The 20711-nt window shown below is 38.7% G+C and overlaps 1 protein-coding gene across 1 annotated transcript in view; it reads left to right on the top strand.

The window, feature by feature from the left end:
- The window catches only part of LOC127965405 (immunoglobulin superfamily member 3), a 129151-nt gene extending 109738 nt beyond the window's left edge, over positions 1 to 19413 (top strand). The window contains exons 7-9 of the mRNA XM_052566214.1: positions 11994 to 12404; positions 15532 to 15954; positions 16518 to 19413. Coding sequence (XP_052422174.1) covers positions 11994 to 12404; positions 15532 to 15954; positions 16518 to 16768 — 1085 coding nt within the window. The 3' untranslated portion in view covers positions 16769 to 19413. The remainder of the gene's footprint in view (positions 1 to 11993; positions 12405 to 15531; positions 15955 to 16517) is intronic.
- Positions 19414 to 20711: the final 1298 nt, after the last annotated feature.

Below are 20711 nucleotides of genomic sequence, written 5' to 3'. Positions count from 1 at the left end.
GCATTTAAATGTGAATTTTAGGGGTTGTTTTTCCTCCTATGATTGCGTTTGTGCTTTTATGGCGCATGTGAAATGCAATAAGATAACACGTTCATTTATGCCGATCTCGAGGGAAGCTGCCTAACCTTCCAACATTGTGACACAATCTAATCTGTGTGTGGTAATACCAGTGGATGTGTCCTAATGGGACCATTCCCACTCCAGATTAATGAAGCAGTCAGATGTGGAATATGAACATTTTTTCATTAGTTTCTCAGCACAAACAGGATGAGAAATGGAACAGAAACTGGATTTAGTGTTAAACTACATAGAATACTGAACCGAAAGAGTTCACCTACACACAACCAGATATAAACGCATACTGTTTGCACATGCTTTTAAGACAGAAAACAGATTGCCACAGTCAGAGCAATTTTGAGTAACATGCTGATATATTAGCTCTGTTCAAATCCAAACCTAGTGAGCTCCCTACCAAGACAGCATTTTAAAGCATCATGTGGTTTCAGCATTATTATACTGCCTTCAAAGACATCTTCTTTTGACCAAATTTGAAGCCAGCTGTGCCTGCAGCACGTGTGTCCTTACCAGAGAACCCCACAATGCATTGCAGTGAGCTCTAATTTACTTATTTTTCATTTAATACTGCAAAATAATACTCATAAAAATGGCTCCAGCTCAGTTTCAATATTTGTGTTAGTTTTGTGCTAATCAGCGCAGCATATTGTTTACATAAATAACAATTTCTCTAGAAATAAAACTGCAAGCATGTGAGAGATCATTTTGAAGTTGAAAAAAAGCTATTTTTTTACATTAAAATGTAATTTCAGTCTTTCTACTACTAAAATCTTGTTTAATTTAATGTGTTACAAATTATTTTTAAATATTTCTAAAATGTACTACTAATTTCTAAGTGAAAATTTTATATTTGAGTATGTGTTTGTGATTTCCATACAGTTAGATAATTAAATGTAAATAATTAAGTCTTTATTTAGCAAGAGCACATTATAGGGACAAATTAAATTGATCAAAAGTGATAGTATTTACAATTTTACAAATTTCTTTCCTTTGATGATTTGATCAGTAAGTTGTTGCATAATGTGTTTACATTATCTTGACATCAGAACAATTGAGTCATTTCAACCCTGATAATATTAAGAAATGCTGAAATTAGGTGTTATTTTAATTTATATTACACAAGAAAGTACAGAATAATATAAGATAGCGAAGACCTTTAATATTGACATATGGTTAGGTTCAGTGTTAATACCTTATAGTAAAGACATTCATGTAGAACAGGACTGTAAGATAAAACGTTACTGAAATCTTTCTTATGCAGCAAACCAGCACATTAAAATGAATCCTGAAGAATCATGTGACAATCAAGACACTGACTCTGTTGATGTTTAACTGGGTTTTATCATGAAACAGTCAAGCGTATATGCACACAACTAATTAGTTAACCTAACACCCATTAACACACTGACAGACATGCTATTTGCCCAAGGCCTTTGTAGTTATTGAAGCGTCATCTGCTGAGCATTATTTTCTGTTAGCCTACTTCTTACTGTTACTCGCTTCCCCCAGTAATCAGCCATGACTGGATCCAGCCAGCCAGTCTTACAGGAATATGTGTCACCAGACCCCAGGCGGTAGTCAGCTCAAAGCTTCCTCCTCCATACACATCCTTACCTTCAGGATTATGCATGTGAAACAGAAGCAGAAGACTGCGCTGTGTTTTATGGCTCAGTCATCAGATTTTAAACGGCTTCCTCTTATATTAGTTACTCTAGCAAGTAGTCCACAGTGCTTCCTTGCATTATCTTATTGTTTGATGTCGAGATGCATGTTATTAGCTTAAAGGCAAATCAAAGGGTTAGAATTAACAAACAATCAATATTAGCTTCCTTTCCCTCTCTCTCTTTCTCTCATTCGCACTTGTGCCCGGTTCTGTTGAAACTCTTTCTCATTAATACAGTGCTGTCCCAGTGGCCCTCGTTAAAGTGCTAAGTGTCTTTTACATAAATGGGTCCTGGCAGTGACGGATCAATGCTCTCCAACACCTGTCTTACCCAGTGGGCACCAGTCATCCTGCCCCGCTGATGGCTCTCACTATGCCTGTAATTGACAGCTTCTGAATTGTCATGGAGATGCGCTGTCTCTGTGTCCCATGGATGGATCTCTGCTGTCCATCTTCATTAGGAGTGTAGTCTTCCAGCATGCACCACAATCTCCCTCCAGGGCACAGAGGATTTATCAGCCTCTCTCTTTCCCACACACATTGTCTGTTTCTCCTTTCTCGAGACCCTGTAGCTTCGTGTTCTCGTAGTCCTCTCGGTCTGCTTTGAACCTCCTTGTCCATCCCTCTCTACCCCACTAAACTAAACTAGTTCATCTGTCCAGATGTGAACAGCAGGTGTTTCATATCTCCAAGAAACCCACTCTCAGAGGAGAACAGGCTGCATGGTGACACTTTCTGTGCCTATTTGCACTGCTACATGATGGGACCTCCAATGGTGGTCCTATTTGGTATGGAGTTTCATTGCCTGCATGGTCTTCTGCTGTGTGGGATGTAGTGTAGCCGTGTTGATCAGTGTCTTGTGCACCGCAGTTTTATTCCAAGTGCTAAAAGGGGAGCAGCAAGAAAATGAAGCCATCATCAAAAGGCGAGAAATGATTTTGTTTGGCCTCCAAGTAGCATCTAGATGCTCAATTTCATGAAAGGAAGCAGATTTTAAAGTGGCCAGCTTCTGACTTTTTACCAACAAGCGCCTCTAGGCAGATGGAAGAGGTTTTAAGATCAAATGCATTTATTTAGTAGCAATTTGCTTGAATCAAACTGCAAAGTGGCCATATTAACACCTGTGAGTGAGAATGTCTGTGTGTGTGTGCAGTATGTATGTGTGTGTGTGTGTGTGTGTGTGTGAGACTCCTCTGTTCATCATCACTGCATTTATTTGATCAGAAAAACAGTAATATTCAGAAATATTATTACCATTTAAATAATTAAAACAAAAAAAATTGTTTTCTATAATATTAAAGCTGCATTTGCATTAGTCTTATGTAATATGTACAGTGAATTTTTTAATTTGCCCTGGATCTGTGTTTATTTTACACGCTGCTCCCTTAGGTTCCTTCAGATGTCCAACAGGGCTGGTCAAGAGGCTGATGGAAGTCTTACAGCAACACAGTTCATCTTATTTACACGAACATTGATATTCATCAGTGTATAACATTATAATGCTCAGTCGTTAATCTTGCTTTTAGAGCTATTTCAGTTAGTTAGCAGTACTACTTGGATGTTCTGGTTTGATTAAAAGTGATATTTGGTCTGACAAATCTGAGAAGCACTGATCTACAGTATTCTCCAGACCATATCCCAAGAGCCTTTATTTAGAGCACCTTATATTCCTCACAGAGTACCACAAGCTCTTTGCTCCTAATTCAATCACTGGAGTTTTGTGTGCTCCCTTATTTTTCATTCCAGTGCCCAGCCAATAAACCTTACTCCGTGACATTCACTGACACAATGGAAGATTGATGAAGCAGATTTGTTTCTGAAGCATTCATATCCAAAACCATTTCATACGGGTTTGGTAATTAATTAGTTTTGAAGTGATGCTCAAGGTCAAAATATAGGACACTGTCTCCCACCTGATTCACAAAGAAACCCCTTCAGTACACACAACCTCACACCCACCTGCTGAAACCTCATGAACTTCCTACACAGATAGCATTATAAGCAGCAAAGGTTCATTGAAAAACCTTCATCTACCTACATTTATGCAAAACTCCAAAAATGTACTTGGGCATACAATTTACTGCAGTTTCCAGCTAAATTGGACATTCGTTTCTTTACAAATCTTTATTAGAGTATTGCCTTTGCAACTTTGCAACAAAGTCCCAATATCTTTTGAAACGTAATTATTTGTTTTCTGTGCAACTTAAATGAGGCGTGCTATTTGTATGATGCTGAAAGGCATAGCTTACATAAAAATGAAAAATTTACTCACAATCATATCCTTCCAAACCCGTAAGACCTTCGTTCATCTTCGGAACAAAAAGTGAGATATTTTGGTTGAAATCTGTGAGCTTTCTGATCCTCTATAGACAGCAATAGCCGCTTTTCCACTCGGGCCAGTGAGAGCCAGTACTTCAAACAGGCCGGCTGGGGCTAATATCCTCGGACCTGTAGCACCGAGGCCAAAATAGCGCAGGGTTTCCACCGTCGGGCCAGAAGCTCCAACACTTTTTGGTTTAATCGGACTGAATTCATTACAATTCTGAATGTGTCAGTTACAATAGTGTCGGGCCAAAACTGGGCGTGCTAGTGCATGCCAGGGCCATTCGTGTTTCCACTGTCACTTCCGGTGCTTGATCGTGCCTCACTAGCCGCGTTTCCACTGTCAGGCTTAAATGCACCGGAAGTGACAGTGGAAATGCGACTGGTCCTTGCACGCACTAGCACGCCCTGTTTAAGCCTGATAGTGGAAAAGCGGCTAGTGAGGCACGATCAAGCACCGGAAGTGACAGTGGAAACGCGAATGGCCCTGGCATGCACTAGCACGCCTGGTTTAAGCCTGATAGTGGAAACGAGGCTAGTGAGGCACGATCAAGCACCGGAGGTGACAGTGGAAACGCGACTGGTCCTCGCATGCACTAGCATGCCTGGTTTAAGCCTGACAGTGGAAACACGGCTATTGAGGCACGATCAAGCACCGGAAGTGACAGTGGAAATGCGAATGGCCCTGGCATGCACTAAGCACGCCCAGTTTTGGCCCGACTCTCTTGTAACTGACACATTCAGGAAATACCAAGAAAGGTAGTTAACGTGATTTTTAACATCATCAAAATAGTCAACGTGTCATCAGTGGTTCAACTATGATTTTATGAAGCTACGAGAATACTTTTTGTGCATAAAGAAAACAAAAATAACTTTATTCAACAATTTCTTCTCTTCCGTGTCAGTCGTCGCATGTCCACAAGAGAACCACAACTCACAACAGTTCGACAACAGACAGAAAGGTATATTTTTACATGTTTGGACATTTTAACTGATGGTGCTCCAAATGTCATTTTGCATTTTAATATATATACCGATATATATTCACTCATACGCATTTTATGGACCATTTGTAAACACTTTTAAATATAGGTCCTTGGTTATCACCAGTGCTTCTTCAAGCTGTCTGTAATAACTCCTCTTCAGTAATTCCCTGCCTGCATCCATAAACACACTTCATAGAATTTTTAATCAAAGTCTCGGAGGATGTCACTCATCTTTTTCAAAAACATTTCCTCACTCAATGAGCTCCCTAGCTAATATTACTTGACTTCCTCACTCTTCAGTTCCTGTAATGTTTTCATTCCTTTTTACTTTTTGCACTAGTTGTTTTCGCTGATGATACATATGAGGCTCTGATTGCCAAACAATAGATAGGCCTGGGTGTAAAATGCCGAGAGCATTTAACAGATGCTATGCAGCCACATTCCTCGCCAGACACTCACTCTGGCCAAAAGAAAACTTTGGATTTAGTCCTGTACCCTCTGTGCATATAAACACATGCTACGTACCTATGCCATCTCTAGTAGACCTCAGTGTACTTACTGCATGCTTTCTGATAGCACACAGCTATCCCAGAGTTCCCTGATAATCACACAGAGCTGTTTTTGCTTCATCACAGACCAGAACCTGCACATATATTGTACGGTATGGGAGAGGGGACACATCTCAACGGAAGTTGGAAAATTAAAGCAGGGAGGAGGCTCAGGACACACAGGGCTCCCTGCCCGAGCACAGATCCACATAATTACAATATAGCCCTAATTGCATTGTAGAAAACTGCTGGAAATCCTTCTGCAACACAAAGGAATCAGATGTATCGGCCTCATTAGCATAGATATTAGGCTCCCATTATGTTTTTGTAGCAGACGGGGGGCAGCAGTGCTCAAGCCCCATTCTTTACTGTGCAAGGCGGATCTGCTTAAACTGCTCTCCTGAGGGAACACAGCCTCCCACCCCTAAAAAAAACACACACACGCACACAATCTATTTCACTTGGAATAAGCATATTTCAGAACGTTAATATGACACATTTCAGGCTCTGCTGCTTGGATTAACAGTTAGAAGAGCTCATGGAAGAGCAGTCAAGTTTGAAGCTCTAAGCCGGCCGTCAATGTGCTTGGGTTAGTGCTGCGTAAAAAAGAAACATGTTTTTTGATGCATTTTCAACTGGAAGGGACTTACTCCACTCCATAGTCCATAATTTCACTTTTCCTCTCAATTTGACTCGTTTTCAGCTTATCTCTGTTCAAAGTGAGCAGCTCTTTTGCCATTTTGCGATTCAACGATTACCTCTTAATATTACTGCAGCGTTTACTCACTCCCTGATTCTCTTTTTTCTCATTTTTTAAGTATCTTTTCCCCCTTCTCTCATCCCTTTCAGACACTCCTCTGTCTGCTCTTTCCATCTTTGATGATTATCCACCTCCGCTTGTCATTGCTCCACTTAAAGCCACTTACATCTGCAAGGCAGTTAATGGATCTCCTCTTCCCCCTTTAAAAAAGAGAGCGCTCCACAAAGTCTTTTATGTTTACAGGTACACCTCAACCATTTCTCAGTCTCCACTCGTGCTCGGGCAAATAGACGTGCTTGTGGGACTCATAAATATGCATGAACTGTGGAAATTATTATGTTGTTAGTGATTGACAGTGATAAGGACTCTTCATCTGTCAGTGGGGGTTGAAATTAGCAGCTACCGATTAACTGTTCTTCCCTAATGACTGCTTGTGTTTTTGTGTCATCAACAGAACTCTTGAACGATCGCTGTTTTTAATAATGGATTACGAAATACTTAGGGGGATAGATCCCATTCTTATCCTAAGTCAAATGTTAGTTTTAGTCTTTTTTTTTTCCCTAAATCATATAGTCTTAAGGCCAATTTACACTGCACCAAGGCGGACAATCATCAGATTACAGTAGGTCACTTCCCAGACTCTCACGACCCTACAAGTGCTGATTCAGCATGTTCAATCAGCCAGAATGAGCTCTGACAGATGCCAAAATACACAGACAAGGGTAAAACATTGATCTGACAAAACCAAATAAAGTGCCTGCTACCATCTGTTTTACAGTATTTTACTAGAGTCAAGGGCAGAGCCATTTTCCCGATTAGATGTGCATCATGTCTTTGGTCCACTGTGAAGCATTAATCAACATTCGAGAATGTGATATGTTGTTTCCTATGATTGGGATTATAGTGTAAATACATTTTGAATGCTGGAACTGATTTTACCCAACAGCTGCTGTTTGCTGTTGAGTCTAATACATTTTTTACCTGCTCTATCTTTCAGTAATAGCCTTTTTGCAAATCCTCTATTATGTTTGACATTCAGGAAACAATCTACTGTATACTCTTGAGATCAGACTAAAATGATCAGGATGTGTTAAAAAATACATTTAAGACCGATGTGCAGAGTGGAAGGTGCTACACTCAATCAGGAACTGTATACGATTTCGTTAAAATTACCTATGTGACCCTGGAACACAAAACCAGTCATAAGTCACATGCCTTTTTTTTTAATGCAAAAAAATATTTTGTATATTAAAGAAAGATCATGTTTTTTTTTTTTTTTACATTTCCTACAGTAAGTATATCAAAACATAATTTTTGATTAATAATATGCATTGCTAAGCACTTAATTTAGACAAATTTAAAGACAATTTTTTTTTTAATACCCTCAGATGCCAGATTTTCAAATAGTTGTATCTCAGCCAAATATTGTCCTATTGCCCTAACAAACTATAAATCAATGGAAAGCTTATTTATTCATGTATAAATCTCAATTTCACAAAATTGACCCTTGCATGGTTTTGTGGTTCGGAGTCACATTATTTTTTCTCATTAATTTCTCCTCTTTCCTTTCTACCTCACTGTGACTGAGCCTCTGACAAAGTTCTGGCAGTGTCAGAAATCTAGTGTGGCATTCGTGCTGCATGACTGCTCCTACAAGCTGTACATTCTGACTTTTCCCCAAGATCTCACTGGGAACATATTGTTCAGGCTTTAGTTTCAGTAAATGCTCTTTTTGGATTGGCAAGGACATTTAGTTTGCTCATTTATAGTATGTTTTGATAGCACAAACTTTTTCTTTTATTCCTCATGATATGGCCACTTTAAAATCTCCAGTGCATGCGGATGTCACTGGAATATATGTTTTCTTAATGTAATAAATAATTGTAAAAAATGGTGTTTCTTGATGGGAAGGCTGCATTATCTTTGGAGATTGTGTCATAAATAAATAAACCAAATAAAAGCATCTTTATCTCGGCAGCGCAGCATCTTGGTAATTAACTGGGGCTAACAAATTGGACACACGCAGGAGGAGGGAACGCGGCTCGCTGTCTTCTTAGAAAATCACAAATGCACTCAAAACATTTTCTCTGTTTGCTTTTTCCGCTGCCAACCTCCCCCTCCACACCCCCTCGCCCTCTGTCTGAGAGCCGTCACAAACTGCCTCTAATCAAGCTCTGAGCTGTTTAAAATGTGCTGCTTGATTTGCTTCATTTTTACACTCTCTCTTACTCTCCCATCTTTCTTTTCCCTCTCTCGCTTTTCATACATTTATCGATTTTCCTAATTCGATTATGCAACAAAAATGAAATGGCTTGCAGTTTTGTCAAGAACAAATATCTTGTTTAATTAAATTGTTTAATCGTGCCTGGTGGAGTCAGAGTCGGAGAGGATTCTGTCAGAATTTAATTGGCCACCTTCCTTCATTATGACACATGGAGGAGGCCCTCTGAAGGATTCAGACCTAGTAAGGGTAACCAAAAAGCAAGTGAATGATGGAAAACCCACGCAAGAGTATTCATAACTATGGCTAATATGAGTGGGGAGATAATCTTATCTGCTGCAACTCTTGGGAGCTAATGAAAGGATAGCTGCTCCTGTAGAACAGAAAGTACAAAGAGCAATGGACCTCATTTCCGTTTTGTCAAAGGCTCCCTGCTCTGCTCATTTTCTTTATTAGAAAATTGAATGGGGGAAGAGAGAGAGTGGAGCATCAGTCCTCTGCTCCAATCCACTTATGCATCATGCTCGCTGAAAGAAAAGCATTGACCAGGAGTGAGCTTGAAATGGAGAAGGCAAATGTTTCCAATCATATTCGCTGTATTGCTGTTCTGTTGCCCATGAGACTAAACAGTGTCTCATCTGTGAGCTGCCGTGCATTACATTTCTCTGATTTCAAAGCCTTATGTAAATCTGAGCAATATTTTATGATTGTATTTAATTGTGCAGCAGTGCTGCCAAACAACAATATTAGGTGCTTTGAAAATGGCTCTGTGTTTGTAAACATGATTTTCTGAATATCATGTAACGCTGAATGCACCTGTGATCAGTGATGTGATCCGCCACAAACAAATTCAGTAAAGAAAACTTGTCTAAGATTTAACTCACAGACGGTTTTAGGCAACTGGCATTAAAGCAAAGTGTAGTTTGCTTTCCTGTGTTGACGTATTTCCTATGGAAGCAGGAAGCTTGAGTGTGGTGTATCGAAGAGGTTTTCATCATCTTATAATCTCAATATATTAAAAAAGACATGTCGAGATCATGAAAAAAATGCACAGCAAGTGGCATTGTAAATGTTAACTGCATATATCTGCTAAAAGTGAATTTTTAACATTGATGAGTACACTAGCACATAAACGGCTTCAAAGCTAAACTACATGAACTGAAAGCCACATAACTCAAATTTTGATTTCATGGGGTCTTTAATCCCTGACATCTCTTTTTCAGCCTTTGTTTTCTGTCAGAACCGGAGTAATTAGAAAGAAAACTAGAAATCTGTTGTGTGGAAATCCCATCTATTGGTGGTTCTGCTTTAGAGGATTGAAGAGTCATTCTCCTGCGATTAGCTGCTAGCTCTGAAGGGTTCTGTAGAGATTCCCTGTGGAATGACTGCCAGCGCTTTGAGAGCATCTTTAGCGTGCACCCAACCAGTTATGCTTTATGTCTGAGGGCGCACAAGATGCCATTTTGCATTTACAGGATAAATGCCTGTTAGCAGTGTCAAAAACTGCAAAAGATTATGTACATTTTTGTCAATTTAAATGAAATTCGGCCCTCTGCAGATTCAGAATCTTTATCTGTATCCTGAAAACTGCACTTCAGTGAAAATACACTGAAACTTCAAACTGTTTTTGAAGTCTCCTATAAGTCACAAAGAATGCACTGAAATGTTACTACAATTTAAAATAACTTATCTATTTTAATATATTTTAAAATGTTATTTTTTTTCCTGCCAGATGATCAACAGTCATTACTCCAGATTAGTCAGGAGCTGTCTTGCTTTCAAGAGCTTTCTAACATTTTTAACACTTTAGTGAATGACTCTCATAGTGATATTTTGTTGTTGATTTTTTTATTATTATTAAGTAAGAGCTAAATTAGCAGTTAGTTAGCTGGCTTTATGCCAACAAGCAACCAATCTAGCTCAACTACCATCAACAACTAAAGGGACACAGACACCCGTTCTTGTCAGTTTTGTTGGCGTCTTCTGTTTTGAAGCTGAACTGTGGGGAGATATTAACTCTGACAGCCCTACAGGAGTAAACAAAGCTCATTTTGCAGTGTGACATTTTAATTTTAGAAGCTGTTGGTCTGATAGCATGTACAATGACAACAGTATGTCAGCAAGCGCCCATATTACTGCACAAACACAGCTGTCACATCAAATACAATTGTGATCATTATTATTTGTCATTTTCTCTTCATTTTTTGGAGTGGTTTGTTTTGTTTTGGATTTCTAAGAATATGGAATATGGTAATCAAAAGCCTAAACTGAGGAACAGCTCCTTTGCAGTTTTATTTTTTTTTATAAATCTTAAAAAACCTTCGAGAAACAGTGTTAAATCGGTGAGATTTGATATTATACTATAGGAGCTTTGCTGCAGGGATTGGGTTTCTGGCCTGCTGGTTAGAAGCATAAGAGTGTTCATGCCACTGTTATTCACAGAGAAGGTCCAGGCTTAGGGATGAATCGTGCGACTTTGCTAGAAGTGCAGAAATGCGTGATGGGGATTACTGGGAGCCAAAGTGTCAGTGGAAAATTGGATTTTTAGCAAAGAGCCATTAAAGCACGAAAAACTGAATGTGAAAGTTTCACAGATGCTCATTAATTTTAGGTAATAAAAGATGTAAAACAAACAATCGTATGAAGTCCCACCAATTTTGTAATTTCTTTGTAAAAGGCACTGTATGTGTGAGTTGAGGAGTAATGCAGTGGCATATGTTTAATGCGTTTGAAAGTGTCCCTGAACTGTTTGCACATTCTCATGCCAAATAAAAGGGGGACATCTGCTCTCTTTTTTTTTGAATGCTTCTCTGTTGCACATATCTAATGAACTACATTTGTAAGACCTTTTATTTGCAGGTGTGAAAGTGTGTCTCCTATCTTCATTGTGTCTTCCTGAGCTCTTCTGGTACTCATAAATCCACTCATGGTGTGAAATATGGTGTCACACCTGACACACCTGTAGTAGTCCAATATGTATGCCGCAGCCCTGATCCTTCAAGAAAGTTTCTGACGTCTTATTTCTTCCAGATCTAAAACAAGTGATTCCAGCCCTCCCTCAGCAGCAGTAAATATCCATTCTGGTTAAAGGCCTATTCACACCAGAAATAAACACTGGATTCCTATGGATATTATGTTCAGGGTGCACTTTTTTTAATAATTGTACTTAAGTAATTTTAAGTGGCCTTTTTTATCCATTCATATATTCTCTTCAAGGACCATTTTTTGTAAATATACTTTTAAGATTTGAAGTACATTAAAAGTGTTCATCTTCTTTTTCACAAGGGTACTCACAGACAAGAATATCTGTCTGCCAACAGACAGAAGTGTCTTTTTTTTATGTATTTGGTCTAAACAGTCTCTAAATCTTGGTATTCATTATTCTAACTTTTCCCCTTTTTGTTTTCTCCTCCTATAGTAAGTAAACTGAAGGTGCACAAGTCCAACCAGAGTCTGCAGTTTCTGGAGGACAGTCGGGTGCGTGTCAACTGCTCCATCACCTCTCAAACCAGCCCGGACTCTCAGCATGCTGTGTTGTGGTATGCGCGGAAGGCCGAGGCAGGGGAGCCGGATGAGCTGCTGTTGAAGATCGAACACTCTGGAGCATTCGAGTATGGAGCGTACGCAGAGGAGGAACGTCTCCGCAGCCGTGTGCAGTCTGAAAGGCTCTCTCCTCGCCTCTATGGGCTTACCTTGCACCGTGCCGAGACCAGCGACTCTGGGACATACTACTGCCTTGTGGAGGAGTGGCTCATGGACCCTGATGGACTCTGGTATCGCCTGGCACAAGACTCCTCCGGCTTCACACATGTGGCTGTGAGACAGCCAGGTAAGAATGCTTGCTTATCAAATTGATGTATATATGTATTTGTATTTTAATGTATATTTATCTTTGACCCACATTTAGTTTTCAAACTTTTTTAACTGCATTTTTTTAAAGAAATTAATACTTTTATTAAGCAAAGGATGTACAGTATTAAATTGATCAAATGGGATGTAAAGACATTTACAATGTTACAAAAAGAATCTATTTGAAAAAATTTCTTTTTTTATTTCATAGTTATCAAAGAATCCTGGAAAAATTATATCATGGTTCCCACAAAAAATATAATAATAATAAAAAAAAATATTAAGAAGTGCAACTGTTTTCAGCATTTATAATAATAAGAAGAAGCATTGCTACAAGAAATATTATAATGATTTCTGAATGATCGTGTGACACTGAAGACTGTAATGAATGAAAATTCTGCTTTGCAGTCACTAAAATAAATTGCATTTAAAATATTAATGTGGAAAACTATTTTAAAACTTCCAAGTTTTCTAACAGAACTGTGCATGTTACACATTTGGTGTTTTTGAAATGTTTTTTTTTTTTTAGTTTTTAGTTACATTATTATTATATTTATTTTTAGCTAGATAATTAGAAAAAAAACACAAATTAGGGTTTTTAAACTATAGCTCTCTCTATACCACTCCAAAACAATGCAACTTTTTAATTATTTTGACCAGTTTTCATTTTCTGCAAATAAATGCTCTACATGACAGGATGTTTATTTGGAATTTGGGAGAAATATTGTCAGTAGTTTATAGAATTAAACAAAAATGTTAACTGTACTCTAACGCATACCAATAAAGAGTAAAACCAGTGTTTTAATCATTTTTCAGTGGTCTCTTAAACAAAAAAAAAACTAAAAATTCCAGAGCTGTATATTTATTTTGGTAGCAGAATTGCAGAAAATTCTCAAATAAAATGAACAAAAGAAAAAACCTCCGGCCCTCCTGAGATTAAAAATCAACATTTTCTAGAGGTTTTTCTGAAGAATTCTCTGGTCCTGTTTTGTATCTTGTTCATGGAAAGTGCTGGACAGTATTTACAATGGCACCCAACTAGCCGAGTTGGCCTTTATTCCTACAACAGACTCTGAAGCCTTTGAGATTCAGTTGTAGGTGTGTGTAGCAGTCCCATGGGTTTACCAGGCCATCTGGCATGAGAGGATTGGAAAGAGCAGCATGAAAACATTCTCCCCCTGAGACCACCGTGGAGCGCAGCCATCCTGAGCTCATGTCTGCCCAAACTGAATCATTCATCAGCATGTGTGTATTTATGAGAGGAAGACATAAAGAGAGACAGGATCTTTGTACGCGTGACTCCTTAAACGTAAGCGCACAGCATATCAGCCCTTCAGGGAGAACACCCCCCCCCCCCCTCCCCACACACACACACCCATGAGCCACAGACCTTAGCACTCAGAGTCAGAACCTCATGAGGGACACAATCACGACTGCTGGATCCCAAAGACTTTACTCATGACTCCCTTCTGGGTGCCACACGTCTGCTGCTCCTCTATTCAGCCCACGCAGACCCCCGTGAAGACCCCTGCTGCAAACCGCCATAGCTATTCATCTGTCCCCCTTTTGCAAATAATGTCCACTTTTTTCTGTAACATCATGACCTAGCTTCTGTAGGCAGGTCTAGTGTGGTTCAGGTGACAATGTAGAAAAGGTTTGCATTAGTCTGATGCCATCTGGACTCAGCATTGAATCAAAGCTTTGAGGGGCCGGAGGGACAGACCCCACCCCCACATCCCAACCTCACACAACACACTCTTCAATATTACTGCACTACACATGGGTCATCCACTTACCACTGTTACACAGACACATTTTGTTGTGTAGTTTGTTCTCGGGTCTATTGAGCAAGTAGCTTTAGGAGCACAGCTGGCCAAGACATCTGCTCCTCTGAAAAAATCAAGGTTAAGAAAAGTGAGTTTGGGCACATTTTTGTTGGTTTTTGCTGGTCAGACAACTACAAAAAGTGATCAATTATTATTTTAAATGAATAATGCATATCTAACGTTCACATGGACATGCTGATTATTATGGAAGCCCTTACAGTTGTTTATGCGTCATACACTTTCTATTCTTCAGCATGAATGCATTTCCCTATCCAGTATCTAATCTTCTTCTCAGCACTGCTTTAGTCAAGCTGTCTTTCATGAATTCTGGATTTTACACCTCTTTCTATTTTGCTTCTCAGATATATATGCAGTGCATATCTCTATAATATATCTAAGTATGCACTTAAATTCCAGTCTTATTTCCCTGGGGATGAAAGTGTGTGTGTCAGATCACCTCCCCGCTGCACGATTGCCTGAAATAGCATCCATATAAATGTATTTACGAATAGATAGCTGATTTAAGGTTCAGCACCTCGTAATCTGCCATCTTCAAAGTTAAATTGCACTGCTTTTACATGAGCGAGCAGAAGATAAGAGGAGCCCCTTAATGTGTGCCAGTCTTATTTTTAGCTGATCTCAGCCCAAGACCCTGCTGAATGAGCTTGTGACTTCTCACACAAAATGTGAGGATCCTCACCTTCATTTGAGAGTGACATTTTGAACTGCTAGTTCCACATCCCTGGACGCCAGATGCCCTGCAGAATTTTGATAGAGGATAGTTCATTTATCGGCATGTTGGAATATTTATTTAAATCCTTTTTGTACTACTAGTATAAACATTTTTAGGTGTAGTTCTGTCATTATTTGCTCGCCCTCATGTTGTTATGAAACTATGACTTTCTTTTATCTGATGAAAACTTTTCTCATTATTATAAATATTGAAAACAGTTGTGCTGCTTAATTTTTTTTTTCAGTATTCTTAGAACATTAAAAAAATGGATTTATTTCAAATGGAAATCTTTTGTTGCATTATGAATTACTGTTGATTGTGTTGCAAATGTCACCTTGTGTGTTCAACAAAATACACTCATACCGTTTTCAGAGTGACAGTATTGTTATTTTTTGGGTGAATAATTCCTTTAATTACAGCAGAACATTTTGCTCTATATAAATGTAACAATGAGTTTTCGACAGATGCTACCCCAATCTCTGAAGAAGATTAGAAATGTTGTCATGCACTTAATGATTTTCTCATTAAGTTATCATTATTTATTGCAGCGGTGAAGTTGCAGGTGGAGGAGGCAGAATCTAATATCACAGTACCTGAAGATGGATCAATCCGACTGGGCTGCAGCATTCTGTCTCAGTCTTCCAAAGATTCCCGCTTCTCTGTATCCTGGTATGTGTACCGTTTGGGACAGGAGGAGGAGGATGAACCAGAATGCGTCTTTTCCATCGGTCATGATGCAGTGTTTGGTAATGGGAACTGCAGCCCTACGGAGGAGCCTGGTCCAAACTCTCGCCTGCAGTTTGAACGTGCCACCTCTGAACTGTACAGTCTGACCATCCAGAAAGCTCGGTCCAGAGATGCTGGCAATTACTACTGCCATGTGGAGGAGTGGCTGCTGAACCCACGCAATGCCTGGTATCGCCTGGCCACCAATAACTCTGGAGTCACCATTGTTAATGTTATGGAGCAGGGTGAGCTTTTGCACATGTGGTTGTTAATATTTTCCTGTGCTTTAACACCGTAAAACAAATAGTTTATCTGCCTACATTTAATGTGAAATGATACATGAAGAAGCTGAAGTAAACTTTTACTACATTTTATATATTTATGTAACAGTAAAAATGGGCACATAAATTATATATATATATATATATATATATATATATATATATATATATATATATATATATATATATATATATATATATATATATTAGTAATTACTTTTAAGCACTGCTATAAGGCTAACGCTGCCTGGTCTAAATGTTTGAAAATTATTAACAGTTGAAAACATAAATTAAAATCTAGAAAAAATACTCAATTGTAATCCGTTACATTACTTTGAAATAGTTACACTACTTACTACTACTACTACTACTACTACTACTACTTATATTTTGAATAGGGTAACTTGTAATATGTAATATGTTACATTTCCAAAGTAGCCTTCCCAACACTGGTCAGTTCTCTTTTTGTTTTTACACATTTTTTACTCTCATATTAAATTGTTCTAAATCTTTCTGTCCCGCTCCAGTATCGACCCTACAGTCAGTGGTTTGTTCCAACGACTCCCTCTTCTACTTCGTCTTCTTCTACCCCTTCCCTATCTTTGGCATCCTCCTCATCGCGGTCCTGCTGGTGCGCTACAAGACCCGCAGCTCCAGCAAGAACCAAGAGGGCAAGAACGGAGCGCCGCTCTTGTGGATCAAAGAGCCTCATCTCAGCTATTCCCCAACCTGTCTGGACCCCCCAGCCCTCAGCCTTCACCCCGGCTCTGTGGAGTAACAATGACATGTGATCCTGTCTCACTCAGAGACTCGCTCATCTACTCTCTCTCTCTCTGACTCGCTCTCTGTTTTTCTTCTCCTCCTCGTCCGTGATGAGGCCACCAGAAAGTTATCTGGGTTTCTAGCCTGGCCTGTCAATCCGTCCATACGACTGACTAAGACCTTTCTCAGTTGAAGTTGCCATGATTATGGTGGTTGCTGGCGCCGATGCCTAGACATTTGCTTTGCTTTCTTTTTCCTGATCTTTTTTTAAAATATGATTTTACTTTTCTGTGAGCCTTTTGATGTGTTTTACCCGACTGACACCAAACTCCTTCCCTCTCTGGGATCGGAAACAGCCGTTTCGTTTTGCTTTTTTACTCCCGTCTATGAAGTCTGGTGAAAACCATTACATATTATTTGTTATTTTGTCTGTGCTGATTTTTGCTGCAGACGACTGGAAGGTCATTGCTGGACTATGAACGTTTCTAGAGACAATGGTGTATGGATGAAGGAAGAAAAGGACAATCTTTCCTCAGAAAAACTCGGAAAGCTGACAAAGGATGTATATTGATTTAGTTAGTGTGCACGTGCCACAGAACTGACCTAAGAACTGCCTTGGTTTAAGTGGATCTAGACTATGGAGAGCCCTCATTGCCCACAGACTCAAGGATATACATGAACTCCAGCTCATCCTCACTGCCAAATACCAATACAACTCCAAAAGCCACAAATTCAGAGACACTGAATAGGATTAGATCTGGGTAACTCGATGTTGGAAAAGACAGTGAGCTTCCTACACTGACATGTTTCCTCATCGCTGGTGCTTAGATGTTGATACATGCCCCCAAATCCCTCATTTAATTTCAAGGTCTTTTTGACATTTTTCCAATGTTAAGAAGTTCAATATATCTCTAAAAACACCCTTGTGTGATCTTGTTTGTGTATATATGCACAATTGACCCCACATTTAGTGAGTTGTGGCCTCAGCGTCCTCGCATTTTCATAATGCAAGGTTGAAGGGGGCATTGAAGGAATTTTCTCTCCGAAATCTCTTGTAAAAACCGTTGTCTTGAGGGAGAAGGCAGACAGGACTATAGACTCAAGGGACATTCTCAGTGCCAAGATCTTTTTATCATCATACGTGCCCTTGTAATGATCCAGAAGGAAAGCGTTTATTGGCAGACTTCTGCATATATGAGTTATGAAGGGATTTGACTTGTTTTTTTTAGTATATATTCTAAATCACATAAAGTGTTGTTGTTCTTCTCTTTATTGGTTTGTGTTTGAAATATGGTGCCCGATCTTTGTGTTACCGCTGAAAAATTGTGAAAACTTATTGCGCAGTGTCATAACCTGTAACCTGTGAAGACCTACTAGAGTGATTATATCTCTGAGGATGAATATAGCATCTAAATTATTGTTGGTCTCCATGGACACTTTGAAAACACTGCCACATTTTACCATTGAAGATGCTATGATCCTCACATTAGCTTTGCGAACCACACTAGTCATGTTTCCTTCAAGAAAGATTCAGCCTCTATACTGAAAGCATTTAGAGCTTAGCTGTAGTGCGAATGATTGTTGTTCATTTTTCTTTTATTTCAACACGGACTATGAAACACGACGTGTTATCTAGGAACCTGCGGTCTGACACCAAACTGGATGTCTCATTATAGACACCACTGAAGATCTTATGACTGTGCACCTTTCACTCCACTCTCACAGAGCATCATCTGGGTCGCTGCCACCCTCGTGTAATCTCAACAGTCAACATCGCGGCTTTTCTGTAAATGAAATTTAGATCCATTCAAAGCTTGTGGTTGTCTTATTTATTGAATCATAAAACTCCTAGATAGAATATGTGAACTTCATAAATGTGAATAGACAGAATGTGGCAGAAATAGCAGTGAACATTTAGGCAACTATAATTTGGCTACTTGCGTGCAGTGGCCTAGAGGATTATGGGAAATAATTCTGAACCAGTCTGAGAATCTTTGTACAGATGACACAGAGATATCTTTATCGACAAAATTTTGTTGAACTGTACAGTGCATGATGATGAGAAAGGGGGACATTTTATTGATGTCTGAAAGTTTTGTCAGATTAATGGCATCGTCACCATCAACAGGTGGTCAATAGGTTGGCCTTCCTGATGTAGGAGATGTGTAGTGTGATATTGAGTGTGATATTGCGGTTCTGCTGTCGTTCAATCTGTACAGACTTATTCAGAACTCTAAATAGTGTTTTTGTAGTTCAACATGCCCAGCTGAATCATAATGTTCTCACAATGTTGTAAATGCATTTCGAGGGCTGCATGTCATGGCTGTGTACTGGCAGTATACTGTAGCTGCAGAAAAACAAAACAAATGACAAAAAAAGTTGTGTTGATGTGTGTTCAGTTCAGCCAGTGCTGCTTTTTAAAGTGGTGATTTTTATGTTCTTTTTTTTAAATAAGCAAAATAGTGCACTATATATATAAATATAAAAATAAAAATAAAAAGTTGCCATAGTTTTTTTTTATGGTTATGTGTTTTTGTTGTACTCTACATTTTTTGTGTTTTTTTATATCTATACTTATTTTATTACATTGTAGCAATTGCTATTATGAAAAGGCACTTTGCTATTGTCAGTTGATTGCAATAAAACATTCAGTGCACCACACTTTAGATTGTCTTTATATAATGTATCAATTGTATTGGGCCAGTTTGCAAATGTTAAGGGATAGTTTAAATATTTTCCCAACTTTTTCACATCCACCAACACTGGACCCCATTCACTGCCACTGTATCAACAGAACGTTCAGAAGTTGTTCAATGCATCATCTTTTATGTTCCACAGAAGAATGGAAGTCTTACAAGTTTGTCATTTGAATTCATTTGGATTTTTGGTTGAACTGTCCCATTAAAATAAGCTTCTGAGTTTACAGTTACAATTATTAGTACATATTAGTTACATTTAGCTAAAGAATAAGATTTCTGTACCTTTCACCCTAATGAATAACAAGAGTTTGTGAATCTGAGCTTTGAAAGGAGTGGAAAGTACTGTCTCTTAAGATGTAAATGGGATCTGACATATCTTCCATTGTCTTATCTGGTCTGGTGAAGTCAAATTCTTTGGATTGTGAGCTGGATGAGTTGGGTGGCTACAGGCTGGTGTGTTATTATAGCAGGCCAGAGCTTGTTAACCTTCAGAGCAGGCGGAGGACTCACATTGAGAGCTGCTGTCCCTTCCAGCTGCTCACAAACCTGATTTAATGGTGGACAGTGGCCAGTCTGAGCATCTGCCTGTCTAATTTAGGATGTCTGGAGGAAGACATCATTTTGTGCTTTGTTTACCTAGTGTTTTGTGATGTTCTGTAATTGCAAATTACAGCAGTTAACTACAGCCCCAAAATTTGGCATACAAGGAGTGCAGATATTTAACACAATTAATTTTTGTGACACTTTGCATGTTTTCCTCCATTGGAGTCTGTGTGCTGCTTGAAGGCACGCAATATGTCATAAATAGGCTTCTTATGGAACCATTTGTTGTAACAAGGTGAGAAAAATATTCAAGCTAATTGATAAAATGTTTTCAGGGACAAAGGTTACTTAGAAAAATCGATTTTAAATGTCCAGCCACTGCTAATGAAATAAATTAAAATGAGAAAAGACTTTTAAGATTTGAAGACCTTCTTAAATTGATAAGCAACTATGATTAATAAGTAGCTTGTATCTATATAGCACTGTTCGAGACCATTGTCACATTTACAACAATGTCCAAAAAAAAGAAAATAGTAGCAACTTGCTAGTTAGTCACAGATCTTGTTAGGGGAAATATATTAATTCTAAACAGCATTCAAACAGGACTATATATATATATGTCTGTATATGTATATATATCTGAGTAAGACTTTAATCCTGAAGGCAAAATATGATTTTGTCATCTAGAGAACGAGGCATAAAACTGAAAGTAACTGT

Source organism: Carassius gibelio, chromosome B9 (genome assembly GCF_023724105.1).
Source record: "Carassius gibelio isolate Cgi1373 ecotype wild population from Czech Republic chromosome B9, carGib1.2-hapl.c, whole genome shotgun sequence".
NCBI lineage: Eukaryota > Metazoa > Chordata > Actinopteri > Cypriniformes > Cyprinidae > Carassius > Carassius gibelio.
Note: the sequence above shows the minus strand (reverse complement) of the source record. Positions and strands in the feature narration are given on the sequence as shown.